Source organism: Ranitomeya imitator, chromosome 2, assembly GCF_032444005.1.
Source record: "Ranitomeya imitator isolate aRanImi1 chromosome 2, aRanImi1.pri, whole genome shotgun sequence".
NCBI lineage: Eukaryota > Metazoa > Chordata > Amphibia > Anura > Dendrobatidae > Ranitomeya > Ranitomeya imitator.
This window is the reverse complement of record NC_091283.1, coordinates 275,615,677-275,634,594: the sequence shown is the minus strand read 5'-3', so window position 1 is coordinate 275,634,594 and position 18,918 is coordinate 275,615,677. Positions and strand designations below refer to the sequence as shown.

Here is an 18,918-nt window from a genome sequence, read left to right as displayed (position 1 = left end):
CCCAGAGCGCTGCGGTTCTCTGGAACCTCTCTGTCGCAGTAGCCCCGTGACAATATCCTTGGAAAAATATGTGTAAATGACATAGAGTAATTATTTATGTCAAAGTTCATGTTAAAATCGTATTGCAATAGAATAACAATTACATGGCATTCGGGTGTCAATCGGATGCTAGGTGTGAAAAATCAGATTGTACTCATATGAAAATCGCATGGCACGTTATGACATTAGTCCTACTTTTCTAGACCGAAATCAGAACCTTTTTTTCAGGGTAATGGGTACAAGACCTTAACACCTAATCCCCTGAAGCTATTGTCCCCTGTAAGCAAACAAAAATAAAAAACAATAATATCTCTCACCTGTCCAAAGTTGAAAGAATCGAGTTACCAATGCCGTAATACATCTGTGTGACATTTGCTCATAATAATATTTATTTATATGGCGCCAACATATTCCGCAGTGCTTTACAATTCAGCAGTTCATATACAACAGTCATAACAAAGTTAACGATAATACAATAATTAATGCAAGGATATTGACGACCCTGCCTGTAAGAGCTTGCAATCTACAATATGGTGGGAGTGACACAAAGGACAGGGGCTTATTTACAATGATGGTCTAACCATCTTGAGGAACTGGGGGTGGATAAAGGTTGGATGAGCTAGTCACCAGCCAATATTTGTAGTGCTTTTCGGTGCGATGGAGCTTGATGTAGAGTTATGAGCAAATCAGGAGAACTATACTACATATTTCCTAATATTATTATTACATGTACTACTTATTGGAATAGTTGATCAGAGATGGGAATATCCCTTTAAGAATCGTACATGTTTTTATGGTGTATATTTATCTGTTGCTATAGATTGTAATGTAATAAAGCTTATTTTTAATCCTCCCTTTATTGCTTCAAACGTTTCTGTATTTGTGTATTATGTTTGTCGATCGTACTTTAGTGGTTCAGTACCATGGGATTTGTGAACAGGTGGCTCGCCACTGTCTTAGGTCATAGTTTCATTATACTTTGAGTTGTATAGAATTATGTATTTAGAAATTATATAAAATATAAGGCATTGATAATGAAAAATAATAAAATCAGTTTTATTCTTGGCAGATGACTGTGGTGTCAAACCAGATACCTATGAAAAGCATGCCAATATTCCAGCTATACCTCCAGCCCTTCAGAGCAAAAATCAATCATCGGAGCCTTTTCAGTCAGTCATCTATGTGGATTCATCACAGACTCTTAAGCAAAATGAAAGCCGCAAAAGTGATGTTGAACATCAAATAATTCCCCCAGAGAAGAAACCATTTACCTGTTCAGAATGTGGGAAATATTTTAAATATAAATCTAAATTGCTTACACATGGGAGAATTCACACAGGAGAAAAACCATTTTCATGTCCAGAATGTGGGAAATGTTTCAATCAGAAAGCACATTTCCTTATGCATCAGCGAAGTCACACAGGAGAAAAGCCATTTTCATGTTCAGAATGTGGGAAATGTTTTAACCGTAAGTCAAGATTGCTTACACATTACAGAAGTCACACAGGAGAGAAGCCATATCCATGTCCAGAATGTGGGAAATGTTTTACTGAGAGATCAGATCTTCTTAAACATCAAAGAATACACACAGGAGAGAAGCGTTATTCGTGTTCAGAATGTGGGAAATGTTTTATTCAGAAACCCGATCTTGTTAAACATCAAAGAATTCACACAGGAGAGAAGCCATATCCATGTCCAGAATGTGGGAAATGTTTTATCCAGGGACAAGATCTTATTACCCATCAAAGAGTTCACACAGGAGAGAAGCCATATTCATGTCCAGAATGTGGGAAATCTTTCAACCAGAAAGCACATTTTCTTATGCATCAGCTAAGTCACACAGGAGAAAAGCCATTTTTATGTGCAGAATGTGGGAAATGTTTTAACCATAGGTCAAAATTGCTTACACATTACAGAAGTCACACAGGGGAGAAGACTTATTCATGTCCAGAATGTGGGAAATCTTTCAACCAGAAATCATGTTTCCTTATGCATCAGCGAATTCACACAGGAGAGAAGCCATATCCATGTCCAGAATGTGGGAAAGGTTTTATTCAGAAACCAGATCTTGTTAAACATCAAAGAATTCACACAGGAGAGAAGCCATATTCATGTCCAGAATGTGGGAAATGTTTTATTCAGAAACCAGATCTTGTTAAACATCAAAGAACTCACACAGGAGAGAAGCCATACTCATGTCCAGAATGTGGGAAAGGTTTTATCCAGAGATCAGATCTTCTTAAACATCAAAGAATTCACACAGGAGAGAAGCCATATTCATGTCCAGAATGTGGGAAATGTTTTATTCAGAAACCAGCTCTTCTTAACCATCAAAGAATTCACACAGGAGAGAAGCCATATTCATGTCCAGAATGTGGGAAATGTTTTATCCAGAAATCAGCTCTTCTTATCCATCAAATAATTCACACAGGAGAGAAGCCGTATTCATGTCCAGAATGTGGAAAATGTTATAGTTCTAGTTCAAAACTTTTTGCACATCAGAGAACTCATACAGGGTAAGGACTATTTTTTATGTTCAGAATGTGGGAAATGTTATTCCTTGGAATCATATCTTCATCATCTAAAAACTCATGTAGAGTGTAAAGGAAATAAATAATAAGGGAAATCAATCAGGCAGTAGAGTTACATTTAAGGTACTGTCACACTCAGCAACTTTGCAAAGAGAACGACAACGATTCGTGACATTGCAGCGCCCTGGATAGCGATCTCGTTGTGTTTGACACGCAGCAGCGATCTGGATCCCGCTGTGCCATCGCTGGTTGGAGCTAGAAGTCTAGAACTTTATTTCGTCGCCAGGTTGGCGTGTATCGTCATGTTTGACATCAAAAGCAACGACGCCAGCAACGTTTTACATGGAGCTAACAACCAGCGAGAACGAGAAGTGAGTCGCCGTTACGTCACTGGATTGCTCCTGCATCGTTCTGGAGTTGCTGTGTTTGACATCTCTACAGCAACCTAAACAGCGACGCGCTAGCGATCTAGTTTAGGTCAGCTCGTTGTCTATATCACTGTAGTGTCGCTGAGTGTGACGGTACCTTTAGTTGAGAAATGGGTGAAACTGATTGTAAGTACAAAGGGGCTTTTGTTGGAGGTAGGTGTCAATCCTGGCACCTTAGCTCCTGGATTCTCAGCTTAGGCTACTTTCACACTAGCGTCGTACTCGGCCCGTCGCAGTACGTCGGGCCGACGTACCGACGCTAACAGTGAATGCGCCGCACAACGGGGGCAGCAGATGCATTTTTCCAGCGCATCCGCTGCCCCATTGTGAGGTGCTGTCTGTGGGGGCGAGAAAAATTTGGATTACACACAGACCATCAGTGTGACTTGCGAGAAATATGCATCGGTGTTCTATAGAAAAGCTGGCAATTCAGCACGGTGTACAGTAAAATCACACTGACAGGTTAGAATAGAATAGATAGAATAAATGTCTACACATAGCATAGGTAGATATATATATATATATATATATATATATATATATATATACACATACAGTACAGACCAAAAGTTTGGACACACCTTCTCATTTAAAGATTTTTCTGTATTTTCATGACTATGAAAATTGTAAATTCACACTGAAGGCATCAAAACTATGAATTAGCACATGTGGAATTATATACTTAACAAAAAAGTGTGAAACAACTGATATTATGTCTTATATTCTAGGTTCTTCAAAGTAGCCACCTTTTGCTTTGATGACTGCTTTGCACACTCTTGGCATTCTCTTGATGAGCTTCAAAAGGTAGTCACCGGGAATGGTCTTCCAACAATCTTGAAGGAGTTCCCAGAGATGCTTAGCACTTGTTGGCCCTTTTGCCTTCACTCTGCGGTCCAGCTCACCCCACACCATTTCGATTGGGTTCAGGTCTGGTGACTGTGGAGGCCAGGTCATCTGGTGTAGCACCCCATCACTCTCCTTCTTGGTCAAATAGCCCTCACACAGCCTGGAGGTGTGTTTGAGGTCATAGTCCTGTTGAAAAATAAATGATGGTCCAAATAAACGCAAACCGGATGGAATAGTATGCCGCTGGAAGATGCTGTGGTAGCAATGCTGGTTCAGTATGCCTTCAATTTTGAATAAATCTCCAACAGTGTCACCAGCAAAGCCCCCACACCATCACACCTCCTCCTCAATGCTTCACGGTGGGAACCAGCATGTAGAGTCCATCCGTTCACCTTTTCTGCGTCGCACAAAGACATGGTGGATGGAACCAAAGATCTCAAATTTGGACTCATCAGACCAAAGCACAGATTTCCACTGGTTTAATGTTCATTTTTTTGTGTTCTTTAGCCCAACAATTCTCTTCTGCTTGTTGCCTGTCCTTAGCAGTGGTTTCCTAGCAGCTATTTTACCATGAAGGCCTGCTGCACAAAGTCTCCTCGTAACAGTTGTTGTAGAGATGTGTCTGCTGCTAGAACTCTGTGTGGCATTGACCTGGTCTCTAATCTAAACTGCTGTTAACCTGCGATTTCTGAGGCTGGTGACTCGGATAAACTTATCCTCAGAAGCAGAGGTGACTCTTGGTCTTCCTTTCCTGGTGCGGTCCTCGTGTGAGCCAGTTTCTTTGTAGCGCTTGATGGTTTTTGAAACTGCACTTGGGGACACTTTCAAAGTTTTCACAATTTTTCGGACTGACTGACCTTCATTTCTTAAAGTAATGATGGCCACTCGTTTTTCTTTACTTTGGCTGCTTTTTTCTTGCCATAATACAAATTCTAACAGTCTATTCAGTAGGACTATAAGACTTCTGCACAACACAACTGATGGCCCCAACCCCATTTTTAAAGCAAGAAATCCCACTTATTAAACCCGACAGGGCACACCTGTGAAGTGAAAACCATTCCCGGTGACTACCTCTTGAAGCTCATCAAGAGTGTGCAAAGCAGTCATCAAAGCAAAAGGTGGCTACTTTGAAGAACCTAGAATATAAGACATATTTTCATTTGTTTCACACTTTTTTGTTAAGTATATAATTCCACATGTGTTAATTCATAGTTTTGATGCCTTCAGTGTGAATTTACAATTTTCATACTCATGAAAATACAGAAAAATCTTTAAATGAGAAGGTGTGTCCAAACTTTTGGTCTGTACTGTATGTGTCATTGATATATAGATATATATATTTATTACAGAGCTAGATAGCATAAAAGCCGGTAATTCAATTGCCGGCTTTTGCTATCTCCTTATCAAACCCGAAAGGATACGAGACATGGTTTACAGACAGTAAACTATTTCATATCCCTTATTTTTTTTTTACATATTCCTGACTACTAATGTTAGCAGTGTCTGTGTGCAAAATTTGGTGGCTCTGTTAAAATAAAGGGTTAAATCACGGAACTGGTGTGGGCTCCCGCGCAATTTTCTCCGCCAGAGTGGGAAAGCCAGTGACTGAGGGCAGATATTAATAGCCTAGAGAGGGACCATGGTTATTGGCCCCCCTGGCTAAAAACATCTGCCCCCAGCCACCCCAGAAAAGGCCCATCTGTAAGATGCGCCTATTCAGGCACTTGGCCTCCCTCTTCCCACTCCCGAGTAGCAGTGGGATATGGGTTATTAAAGGGTTAATGTCACCTTGCTAATGTAAGGTGACATTAAGCCTGGTTAATAATGGAGAGATGTCAATAAGACACCTATCCATTATTAATCCAATAGTAGTAAAGGTTTAACCCCTTCAAGACCCAGCCTATTTTGACCTTAAAGACCTTGCCGTTTTTTGCAATTCTGACCAGTGTCCCTTTATGAGGTAATAACTCAGGAACGCTTCAATGGATCCTAGCGGTTCTGAGATTGTTTTTTCGTGACATATTGGGCTTCATGTTAGTGGTAAATTTAGGTCAATAAATTCTGCATTTATTTGTGATAAACACGGAAATTTGGCGAAAATTTTGAAAATTTCGCAATTTTCACATTTTGAATTTTTATTCTGTTAAACCAGAGAGATATGTGACACAAAATAGTTAATAAATAACATTTCCCACATGTTTACTTTACATCAGCACAATTTTGGAAACAAAATTTTTTTTTGTTAGGAAGTTATAAGGGTTAAAATTCGACCAGCGATTTGTCATTTTTACAACGAAATTTACAAAACCATTTTTTTTAGGGACCACCTCACATTTGAAGTCAGTTTGAGGGGTCTATATGGCTGAAAATACCCAAAAGTGACACCATTATAAAAACTGCACCCCTCAAGGTACTCAAAACCACATTCAAGAAGTTTATTAACCCTTCAGGTGCTTCACAGCAGCAGAAGCAACATGGAAGGAAAAAATGAACATTTAACTTTTTAGTCACAAAAATTATCTTTTAGCAACAATTTTTTTATTTTCCCAATGGTAAAAGGAGAAACTGAACCACGAAAGTTGTTGTCCAATTTGTCCTGAGTACGCTGATACCTCATATGTGGGGGTAAACCACTGTTTTGGCGCACGGCAGGGCTTGGAAGGGAAGGAGCGCCATTTGACTTTTTGAATCAAAAATTGGCTCCACTCTTTAGCGGACACCATGTCACGTTTGGAGAGCCCCCGTGTGCCTAAAAATTGGAGCTCCCCCACAAGTGACCCCATTTTGGAAACTAGACGCCCCAAGGAACTTATCTAGATGCATAGTGAGCACTTTGAACCCCCAGGTGCTTCACAAATTGATCCGTAAAAATGAAAAAGTACTTTTTTTTCACAAAAAAATTCTTTTAGCCTCAATTTTTTCATTTTCACATGGGCAACAGGATAAAATGGATCCTAAAATGTGTTGGGCAATTTCTCCTGAGTACACCAATACCTCACATGTGGAGGTAAACCACTGTTTGGGCACATGGTAAGGCTCGGAAGGGAAGGAGCGCCATTTGACTTTTTGAATGAAAAATTATTTCCATCGTTAGCGGACACCATGTCGCGTTTGGATAGCTCCTGTGTGCCTAAACATTGGCGCTCCCCCACAAGTGACCCCATTTTGGAAACTAGACCCCCCAAGGAACTAATTTAGATGCCTAGTGAGCACTTTAAACCCTCAGGTGCTTCACAAATTGATCTGTAAAAATGAAAAAGTACTTTTTTTTCACAAAAAAAATCTTTTCGCCTCAATTTTTTCATTTTCACATGGGCAGTAGGATAAAATGGATCATAAAATTTGTTGGGCAATTTCTCCCGAGTACGCCGATACCTCATATGTGGGGGTAAACCACTGTTTGGGCACTCGGCAGGGCTCGGAAGAGAAGGCGCGCCATTTGACTTTTTGAATGGAAAATTAGCTCCAATTGTTAGCGGACACCATGTCGCGTTTGGAGAGCCCCTGTGTGCCTAAACATTGGAGCTCCCGCACAAGTGACCCCATTTTGGAAACTAGACCCCCCAAGGAACTTATCTAGATGCATATTGAGCACTTTAAACCCCCAGGTGCTTCACAGAAGTTTATAACGCAGAGCCATGAAAATAAAAAATAATTTTTCTTTCCTCAAAAATGATTTTTTAGCCTGGAATTTCCTATTTTGCCAAGGATAATAGGAGAAATTGGACCCCAAATATTGTTGTCCAGTTTGTCCTGAGTACGCTGATACCCCATATGTGGGGGTAAACCACTGTTTGGGCGCACGGCAGGGCTCGGAAGGGATGGCACGCCATTTGGCTTTTTAAATGGAAAATTAGCTCCAATCATTAGCGGACACCATGTCACGTTTGGAGAGCCCCTGTGTGCCTAAACATTGGAGATCCCCCAGAAATGACACCATTTTAGAAACTAGACCCCCAAAGGAACTAATCTAGATGTGTGGTGAGGACTTTGAACCCCCAAGTGCTTCACAGAAGTTTATAACGCAGAGCCATGAAAATAAAAAAAAAAATTATTTTCTCAAAAATGATCTTTTAGCCTGCAATTTTTTATTTTCCCAAGGGTAACAGGAGAAATTTGACCCCAAAAGTTGTTGTCCAGTTTCTCCTGAGTACGCTGATACCCCATATGTGGGGGTAAATCACTGTTTGGGCACATGCCGGGGCTCGGAAGTGAAGTAGTGACGTTTTGAAATGCAGACTTTGATGGAATGCTCTGTGGGCGTCACGTTGCGTTTGCAGAGCCCCTGATGTGGCTTAACAGTAGAAACCCCCCACAAGTGACCCCATTTTGGAAACTAGACCCCCAAAGGAACTTATCTAGATGTGTGGTGAGCACTTTGAACCCCCAAGTGCTTCATAGAAGTTTATAATGCAGAGCCGTGAAAATAATAAATACGTTTTCTTTCCTCAAAAATAATTATTTAGCCCAGAGTTTTTTAATTTTCCCAAGGGTAACAGGAGAAATTTGACCCCAATATTTGTTGTCCAGTTTCTCCTGAGTACGGTGATACCCCATATGTGGGGGTAAACTACTGTTTGGGCACATGCCGGGGCTTGGAATTGAAGTAGTGACGTTTTGAAATGCAGACTTTGATGGAATGCTCTGCGGGCGTCACGTTGCGTTTGCAGAGCCCCTGATGTGCCTAAACAGTAGAAACCCCCCACAAGTGACCCCATTTTGGAAACTAGACCCTGAAAGGAACTTATCTAGATGTGTGGTGAGCACTTTGAACCCCCAAGTGCTTCATAGAAGTTTATAATGCAGAGCCGTGAAAATAATAAATACGTTTTCTTTCCTCAAAAATAATTATTTAGCCCAGAATTTTTTATTTTCCCAAGGGTTACAGGAGAAATTGGACCCCAAAAGTTGTTGTCCAGTTTCTCCTGAGTACGCTGATACCCCATATGTGGGGGTAAACCACTGTTTGGGCACACGTCGGGGCTCAGAAGGGAAGTAGTGACTTTTGAAATGCAGACTTTGATGGAATGGTCTGCGGGTGTCACGTTGCGTTTGCAGAGCCCCTGGTGTGCCTAAACAGTAGAAACCCCCCACAAGTGACCCCATTTTAGAAACTAGACCCCCCAAGGAACTTATCTAGATATGTGGTGAGCACTTTGAACCCCCAAGTGCTTCACAGACGTTTACAACACAGAGCCGTGAAAATAAAAAATCATTTTTCTTTCCTCAAAAATTATGTTTTAGCAAGCATTTTTTTAGATTCACAAGGGTAACAGGAGAAATTGGACCCCAGTAATTGTTGCGCAGTTTGTCCTGAGTATGCTGGTACCCCATATGTGGGGGTAAACCACTGTTTGGGCACACGTCAGGGCTCGGAAGTGAGGGAGCACCATTTGACTTTTTGAATACGAGATTGGCTGGAATCAATGGTGGCGCCATGTTGCGTTTGGAGACCCCTGATGTGCCTAAACAGTGGTAACCCCTCAATTCTAACTCCAACACTAACCCCAACACACCCCTAACCCTAATCCCAACTGTAGCCATAATCCTAATCACAACCCTAACCCCAACACACCCCTAACCACAACACTAATTCCAACCCTAACCCTAAGGCTATGTGCCCACGTTGCGGATTCGTGTGAGATATTTCCGCACCATTTTTGAAAAATCTGCGGGTAAAAGGCACTGTGTTTTACCTGCGGATTTTCCGCGGATTTCCAGTGTTTTTTGTGCGGATTTCACCTGCGGATTCCTATTGAGGAACAGGTGTAAAACGCTGCGGAATCCGCACAAAGAATTCACATGCTGCGGAAAATACAACGCAGCGTTCCCGCGCGGTATTTTCCGCATCACGGGCACAGCGGATTTGGTTTTTCATATGTTTACATGGTACTGTAAACCTGATGGAACACTGCTGCGAATCCGCAGCCAAATCCGCACCGTGTGCACATAGCCTAATTCTAAAGGTATGTGCACACGCTGCGGAAAACGCTGCGGATCCGCAGCAGTTTCCCATGAGTGTACAGTTCAATGTAAACCTATGGGAAACAAAAATCGCTGTACACATGCTGCGGAAAAACTGCACGGAAACGCAGCGGTTTACATTCCGCAGCATGTCACTTCTTTGTGCGGATTCCGCAGCGGTTTTACAACTGCTCCAATAGAAAATCGCAATTGTAAAACCGCAGTGAAATGCGCAGAAAAAAACGCGGTAAATCCGCCATAAATCCGCAGCGGTTTAGCACTGCGGATTTATCAAATCCGCAGCGGAAAAATCCGCAGAGGACCAGAATACGTGTGCACATACCGAAACCCTAACCCTAGCCCTAACCCTAGCCCTAACCCTACCCCTAACCCTACCCCTACCCCTACCCCTAACCCTAACCCTACCCCTAACCCTAACCCTATTCTAACATTAGTGGAAAAAAAAAAATTTCTTTATTTTTTTATTGTCCCTACCTATGGGGGTGACAAAGGGGGGGGGTCATTTATTATTTTTTTTATTTTGATCACTGAGATAGATTATATCTCAGTGATCAAAATGCACTTTGGAACGAATCTGCCGGCCGGCAGATTCGGCGGGCGCACTGCACATGCGCCCGCCATTTTGGAAGATGGCGGCGCCCGGGAGAAGACGGACGGGACCACGGCTGGATCGGTAAGTATGATAGGGTGGGGGGGGACCACGGGGGGGGGATCGGAGCACGGGGGGGGGGAATCGGAGCGCGGGAGGGGTGGAACGGAGCGCGGGGGGCGTGGAACGGAGCACGGGGGGGCTGGAATGGAGCACGGGGGGGTGGAACGGAGCACGGGGGGGGGTGGATCGGAGTGCAGGGGGGGTGATTGGAGCACGGGGGGGTGATTGGAGCACGGGGGGAGCGGACACGAGCACGGGGGGGAGCGGAGCACTGGACGGAGGGGAGCCGGAGCAGTGTACCGGCCAGATCGGGGGGGTGGGGGGGCGATCGGAGGGGTGGGGTGGGGGCACACTAGTATTTCCAGCCATGGCCGATGATATTTCAGCATCGGCCATGGCTGGATTGTAATATTTCACCCGTTATAATGGGTGAAATATTACAAATCGCTCTGATTGGCAGTTTCACTTTCAACAGCCAATCAGAGCGATCGTAGCCACGAGGGGGTGAAGCCACCCCCCCTGGGCTAAACTACCACTCCCCCTGTCCCTGCAGATCGGGTGAAATGGGAGTTAACCCTTTCACCCGATCTGCAGGGACGCGATCTTTCCATGACGCCGCATAGGCGTCATGGGTCGGATTGGCACCGACTTTCATGACGCCTACGTGGCGTCAAAGGTCGGGAAGGGGTTAATAATACACCCATATTATGAATGAAGTATTTTAATGAAATAAATACACATGGTGTTTTAAAATCTTTATTGTACGCTTAATCCACCTGAAGACCCTCGTTCTGTAAAAAAAAAAACATAAAAAAGCAACAATATCCCATACCTCTCCTGCGTTCAGTCATGTCCCACACAGTAAATCCATCTGAAGGGGTTAAATAAATTTACAACGAGGAGCCTGCTAATGCAGCTGTTGCTCCTGTCTAGTAAAAACTGTGGAATGAATGGAATGCAAGGGAATGTAGCATCGTAGACTTGCTATGATGCGCCCCATGCTGGCATAAACTGAGATGAACTCTATTGGGAATTTTTCTGAATATTTTCTCACGCTAGAGTTCATATGAGTGTATGCCACCAAGGGGCTCATCACCGCAAGTAAACGATGCTACGTTCCCCTGCATTCCATTCATTCCCCGGTTTTTACAACCAGAAGCAACAGCTGCATTAGCAGGCTCCTGGTTGTAAATTTATTTACTGTATATATGTTTTCACGAGTATTTGAACCCATGGATACATTCTATGTCCATTTTGCAAGCCGGCGAGAAAATCTCACCATACGGATGACACACGGATAGTTTTTAGAGAAAAAATCGCTCCCTTACGTTGAATACGGATCATTGTTCAGGAACTTTTCTGCGTATTACACCTGTAAAAAATGGACCGTATTTCTCTACGCTAAGTGTGACACCGGCCTTAGAGTGCAGGTACTACCGTTGGTTTGATTAGTCCATTGTACATAGGAAATTATTCTGCAGAAATTAGATTAAAATGTGAATTTATATTCCAAGAATCAACATAAGGTTGAAGCAGACCTTAGTACTCCAGACAAATAAACCAGTACATAAATGAAGTGACATGATGCATGGTAACACTAGTCATAATAACATAATGTCCTATAATACAGCAGCACAATGGTTAGTATGCATATAAAACACCAATGATATCAAATAATGCAACATAATGAAAGACCTAAAATGTAGCACATGATTATTGCAAGAAGAAGGTATATTTACCTAGTAATGGTATATAGGGACCCACCACATCCGACGCGCGTTTCGCTTAAAAATGCTTCATCCAGGGGTGGTTGGGTACTGGCCAGATACGTATTTATAATCAGACTAGCCAATCAGCTTACTTTTAGTCAGGTGTCCCTTATTCCCACTGAGTTTGACAGCCAAACATTGCTTGTTTACAGGGCCGTATTGACGCCATAACCTAGGTAATTGAATCACATGGGCCCATCGGCATAGCGTCACTGCCGGAAGCGATGTGGTACCATCGTTCTAGTTACAAGGATCAGCGTCTAACATCCAGCGACGAGTATCGCCGACCGAAAGTGATGTGGCGGCGTTGTTATCGCAACAGGGATTGGCGTCTCGTATCTGAAAGGTAGAAGCGTACAGACCATCCTGGATGAAGAGGTATCCGACGAAAGTGCGCCATTGTGTGACCGGTGTGATAATTGTCAGTACGTCGCTTCATATTTACTAGTTATCAAACATGGCAGCACGTGTGAAAATTGATGCTAAAGACTCTGTTGGTAAAGAAATAGATATAATTATCTTAATCCAGCACAGAATAGTCACAAGTTGGGAACAAAATGTAACAGAACCTATAATATGCTAAACATTTATTGTTATAATTAACATAATTTTTATATTATATCTTTGGATGGACAAACATATAAATTAATTTAAATTATATAAGGAAAAAGAATATACAGTATTTATATTCTCTGTATTCTAAGGACTCCTGACAGTGGTGAACATATACAGTGGGGCAAAAAAGTATTTAGTCAGTCAGCAATAGTGCAAGTTCCACCACTTAAAAAGATGAGAGGTGTCTGTAATTTACATCATAGGTAGACCTCAACTATGGGAGACAAACTGAGAAAAAAAAATCCAGAAAATCACATTGTCTGTTATTTTAACATTTTATTTGCATATTATGGTGGAAAATAAGTATTTGGTCAGAAACAAAATTTCATCTCAATACTTTGTAATATATCCTTTGTTGGCAATGACAGAGGTCAAACGTTTTCTGTAACTCTTCACAAGGTTGCCACACACTGTTGTTGGTATGTTGGCCCATTCCTCCATGCAGATCTCCTCTAGAGCAGTGATGTTTTTGGCTTTTCGCTTGGCAACACGGACTTTCAACTCCCTCCAAAGGTTTTCTATAGGGTTGAGATCTGGAGACTGGCTAGGCCACTCCAGGACCTTGAAATGCTTCTTACAAAGCCACTCCTTCGTTGCCCTGGTGGTGTGCTTTGGATCATTGTCATGTTGAAAGACCCAGCCACGTTTCATCTTCAATGCCCTTGCTGATGGAAGGAGGTTTGCACTCAAAATCTCACGATACATGGCCCCATTCATTCTTTCATGTACCCAGATCAGTCATCCTGGCCCCTTTGCAGAGAAACAGCCCCAAAGCATGATGTTTCCACCACCATGCTTTACAGTAGGTATGGTGTTTGATGGATGCAACTCAGTATTCTTTTTCCTCCAAACACGACAAGTTGTGTTTCTACCAAACAGTTCCAGTTTGGTTTCATCAGACCATAGGACATTCTCCCAAAACTCCTCTGGATCATCCAAATGCTCTCTAGCAAACTTCAGATGGGCCCGGACATGTACTGGCTTAAGCAGTGGGACACGTCTGGCACTGCAGGATCTGAGTCCATGGTGGCGTAGTGTGTTACTTATGGTAGGCCTTGTTACATTGGTCCCAGCTCTCTGCAGTTCATTCACTAGGTCCCCCCGCGTGGTTCTGGGATTTTTGCTCACCGTTCTTGTGATCATTCTGACCCCACGGGGTGGGATTTTGCGTGGAGCCCCAGATCGAGGGAGATTATCAGTGGTCTTGTATGTCTTCCATTTTCTAATTATTGCTCCCACTGTTGATTTCTTCACTCCAAGCTGGTTGGCTATTGCAGATTCAGTCTTCCCAGCCTGGTGCAGGGCTACAATTTTGTTTCTGGTGTCCTTTGACAGCTCTTTGGTCTTCACCATAGTGGAGTTTGGAGTCAGACTGTTTGAGGGTGTGCACAGGTGTCTTTTTATACTGATAACAAGTTTAAACAGGTGCCATTACTACAGGTAATGAGTGGAGGAAAGAGGAGACTCTTAAAGAAGAAGTTACAGGTCTGTGAGAGCCAGAAATCTTGACTGTTTGTTTCTGACCAAATACTTATTTTCCACCATAATATGCAAATAAAATGTTAAAAAAACAGACAATGTGATTTTCTGGATTTTTTTTTTCTCAGTTTGTCTCCCATAGTTGAGGTCTACCTATGATGTAAATTACAGACGCCTCTCATCTTTTTAAGTGGTAGAACTTGCACTATTGCTGACTGACTAAATACTTTTTTGCCCCACTGTATGTGCCAGGTATAATAATAAATAACTAAAGTGCTATAGTGTAAATATCTATGAATTCACAATATAACCTATAAAAAAGAAAAGGGGCACAAAGCCCTGTGGAATCATTGTACTAAAAAATGTGACATGATCAAACCATATAAATGGATGTCAGTTTCAGAATTGGCACCTTCTATATCAAGAACATGTTCCCGTACTCTCCTACAGAGCTCCTGTGTTGTCATGCCCACATACAGTCATGGCCAAAAGTATTGACACCAATTCTGTCAAATAATACTCATTTTCTTCCTGAAAATGCTTGCAAACACAAATTATTTTGTATTACTATCTTCTTTTTGTGTTTTTTCATTTAAGACAAATTAAATGAATTGTCCTAAAGCCAAAATGGATATAATTCCACACCAAACATAAAAAGGGGGTGGACAAAAGTATTGGCACTGTTCGAAAAATCATGTGATGCTTCTCTAATTTGTGTAATGAACAGCACCTGTAACTTACCTGTGGTACCTAACAGGTGTTGGCAATAACTAAATCACACTTGCAGCCAGTTGACATGGAATAAAGTTGACTCAACCTCTGTCCTGTGTCCTTGTGTGTACCATATTGAGCATGGAGAAAAGAAAGAAGACCAAAGAACTGTCTGAGGACTTGAGAAACCAAATTGTGAGGAAGCATGAGCAATCTCAAGGCTACAAGTCCATCTCCAAAGACCTGAATGTTCCTGTGTCTACCGTGCGCAGTGTCATCAAAAAGTTTAAAGCCCATGGCACTGTGGCTAGCCTCCCTAGATGTGGATGGAAAAGAAAAATTGACAAAAGATTTCAACGCAAGATTGTGCGGATGTTGGATAAAGAACCTCGACTAACATCCAAACAAGTTCAAGCTACCCTGCAGTCCAAGGGTACAACAGTGTGAACCCGTACTATCCATTGGCATCTGAATGAAAAGGGACTGTATGGTAGGAGACCCAGGAAGACCCCACTTCTTACCCCGAGACATAAAAAAGCCAGGCTGGAGTTTGCCAAAACTTACCTGAAAAAGCCTAAAACATTTTGGAAGAATGTTCTCTGGTCAGATGAGACAAAAGTAGAGCTTTTTGGGCAAAGGCATCAACATAGAGTTTACAGGAGAAAAAAAAGGCATTCAAAGAAAAGAACACGGTCCCTACAGTCAAACATGGCGGAGGTTCCCTGATGTTTTTGGGGTTGCTTTGCTGCCTCTGGCACTGGACTGCTTGACCGTGTGCATGGCATATAAAGTCTGAAGACTACCAACAAATTTTGCAGCATAATGTAGGGCCCAGTGTAAGAAAGCTGGGTCTCCCTCAGAGGTCATGGGTCTTCTAGCAGGACAATGACCCAAAACACACTTCAAAAAGCACTAGAAAATTGTTTGAGAGAAAGCACTGGAGACTTCTAAGGTAGCCAACAATGGGTCCAGACCTGAATCCCATAGAACACCTGTGGAGAGATCCAAAAATGGCAGTTTGGAGAAGGCATCCTTCAAATATCAGGGACCTGGAGCAGTTTGCCAAAGAAGAATGGTCTAAAATTCCAGCAGAGCATTGTAAGAGACTCATTGATGGTTACCGGAAGTGGTTGGTCGCAGTTATTTTGGCTAAAGGTTGTGCAACCAAGTATTAGGCTGAGGGTTCCAATACTTTTGTCTGGCCCATTTTTGGAGTTTTGTGTGAAATGATCAATGTTTTGCTTTTTGCTTCATTCTCTTTTGTGTTTTTTCATTTAAGACAAATTAAATGAAGATAATAATACCAAATAATTTGTGTTTGCAATCATTTTCAGGAAGAAAATGAGTATTATCTGACAGAATTGCAGGGGTGTCAATACTTTTCGCCATGACTGTAGATGAGCCCACTGGGGCATGTAACGTGGTATATAACGGCTTTTGTGATACTATATATATATATATATATATATATAGTTGTATAAGTCTTGTCTTTCTTAGAATTAGTAAACTCCCTCATATTAGCAATGTCTCTTACATGCAACACATTTACCGTATTTTGTACAGCTCCACATTAAGCCTTATGAGTCAAAATTGAAATGTTGGTTCTCACCTTTGTGGTAACTATGGACTAACTGTGTTCTCCGATTTTTTTGATTTTCTGAATGTTATTGCTGCTGTTGGTCCTGCAAATTTAGAAATAGTCTCATCAAAGAGTAAAATGGACCAAAGTTTCATGATCATTCTTCTCACTTCTAGACTTCTGGAGTAAAAATCCAGTAAGCATTGTACCTTATTCTCTTGATCAGTGTTCCTGATTTTCTTCTGTAATTCTTTTTTTGAATAAAATAGTTTTTATTGTGTAAAAGCACTAAAACATAAAAGAATATAAATGAGGCATTGCTGTAATCGTACTGACCCGAAGAATAAAACTGCATTACCAATTTTACTACATGCGGAACAGCATAAAAAAATATGAATTACTTTTATTTGTTCATTCTGCCTCCCAAAAATCGGAATAAAAAGTAATAAAAAAGTAATGTGTCCGAAAATTATATCAGTAAACGCCAACTTGTCCTGCAAAAAACAAGCCCTCATATGACTGTCAGCAAAACTATGGAAAAATTATAGCTCTCAAAATATGGAGATGTAGTTTTTGCAATAAAAAGCGTCTCTCAATGTGTGACAACAGCCAAACATGAAAAAATATATAAATCTGGTGTCACTTCACAACATTTTATCTTAATTATCCACACGTCTATTTTCTGTAAGCCAGAAGGAATAGACTGTTATCTCTAGGTTGAGTTTTGAATTTATGCGTTTGTTCTTCGGTTGGTCAATAACGACTGTTGTCATATTAGTCTTAAAAGTTGATTTTTGATTATTTTGAATAGCTAATGTTTGCCTCTTATATCAGCTCCTACAACTAATTGTCTGCTGTCTTTAGAAGACAGTGATGTAGGGTAATTTAAAACTGGATTTTTACTTAATCTGTTGAATGACCATTGTGTGGGTCCTGTAGATTGTTGACTTGCTAAACAGAGGATTAAAAACTATGCAAATTAATTAGGTAGTCACAATGTGAGGTAACCTCATCAAATCGACCTCTGGATGCTGGCTTGAATGACAACAGTTGTGAGCTATAAAAGTGGATTATGCCTCTTCCTCTTAAAGGTACCGTCACACTAAGCGACGCTGCAGCGATACCGACAACGATCCGGATCGCTGCAGCGTCGCTGTTTGGTCGCTGGAGAGCTGTCACACAGACAGCTCTCCAGCGACCAACGATCCTGAAGTCCCCGGGTAACCAGGGTAAACATCGGGTAACTGTTATGTAGGCAATCCAGTGACACAGTGTGCCAGCAATCAGAGCACATACAGTGATCTGATAATAACCCAAAAACAATAGAACGAGCTCTGAGACGTGGAATCTCTGTAGACCGCAATACCTGAACCTAACCTAAACACAACTAAAGGCAGCTGTGGATTGCGCCTGACACTACCTATGCAACTCGGCACAGCCTGAGGAACTGACTAGCCTGAAGATAGAAATACAAGCCTGACTTGCCTCAGAGAAATACCCCAAAGGAAAAGGCAGCCCCCCACATATAATGACTGTTAGCAAGATGAAAAGACAAAACGTAGGGATGAAATAGATTCAGCAAAGTGAGGCCCGATATTCTAGATAGAGCGAGGATAGCAAAGAGAACTTTGCAGTCTACAAAAAACCCTAAAGCAAAAAACCACGCAAAGGGGGCAAAAAGACCCACCGTGCCGAACTAACGGCACGGCGGTACTCCCTTTGCATCTCAGAGCTTCCAGCAAAAACGAATAGACTAGCTGGACAGAAAAAACAGCAACAAAAGCAAAGAAGCACTTATCTAAGCAGAGCAGCAGGCCACAGGAAAGATCCAGAAGCTCAGATCCAACACTGGAACATTGACAAGGAGCAAGGAAGACAGAATCAGGTGGAGTTAAATAACAAAGCAGCCAACGAGCTCACCAGAACACCTGAGGGAGGAAGCTCAGAAGCTGCAGTACCACTTGTGACCACAGGAGTGAATTCAGCCACAGAATTCACAACAGGTAACTAAGCGCAGGGCCGCGCTTAGTAACCCGATGTTTACCCTGGTTACCATCCTAAAAGTAAAAAAACAAACGCTACATACTTACCTAACGCTGTCTGTCCTCGGCGCTCTGCTTCTCTGGTCTGGCTGTGAGCGTTGGTCAGCCGGAAAGCAGAGAGGTGACGTCACCGCTCTGCTTTCCGGCCGCTGTGCTCACAGCCAGACCAGAGAAGCAGAGCGCCGAGGACAGACAGCGGTAGGTAAGTATGTAATGGTTGTTTTTTTTACTTTAACGATGGT

General features: G+C 42.1%; 1 protein-coding gene across 1 annotated transcript in view; it reads left to right on the top strand.

Annotated features, from left to right (window-relative positions):
• The window catches only part of LOC138666402 (oocyte zinc finger protein XlCOF7.1-like), a 147,616-nt gene that overhangs the window by 92,035 nt on the left and 36,663 nt on the right, over nucleotides 1-18,918 (top strand). The window contains exon 12 of the mRNA XM_069754629.1: nucleotides 1,109-2,556. Within this exon, the coding sequence (XP_069610730.1) occupies nucleotides 1,109-2,556 (1,448 nt within the window). The remainder of the gene's footprint in view (nucleotides 1-1,108; nucleotides 2,557-18,918) is intronic.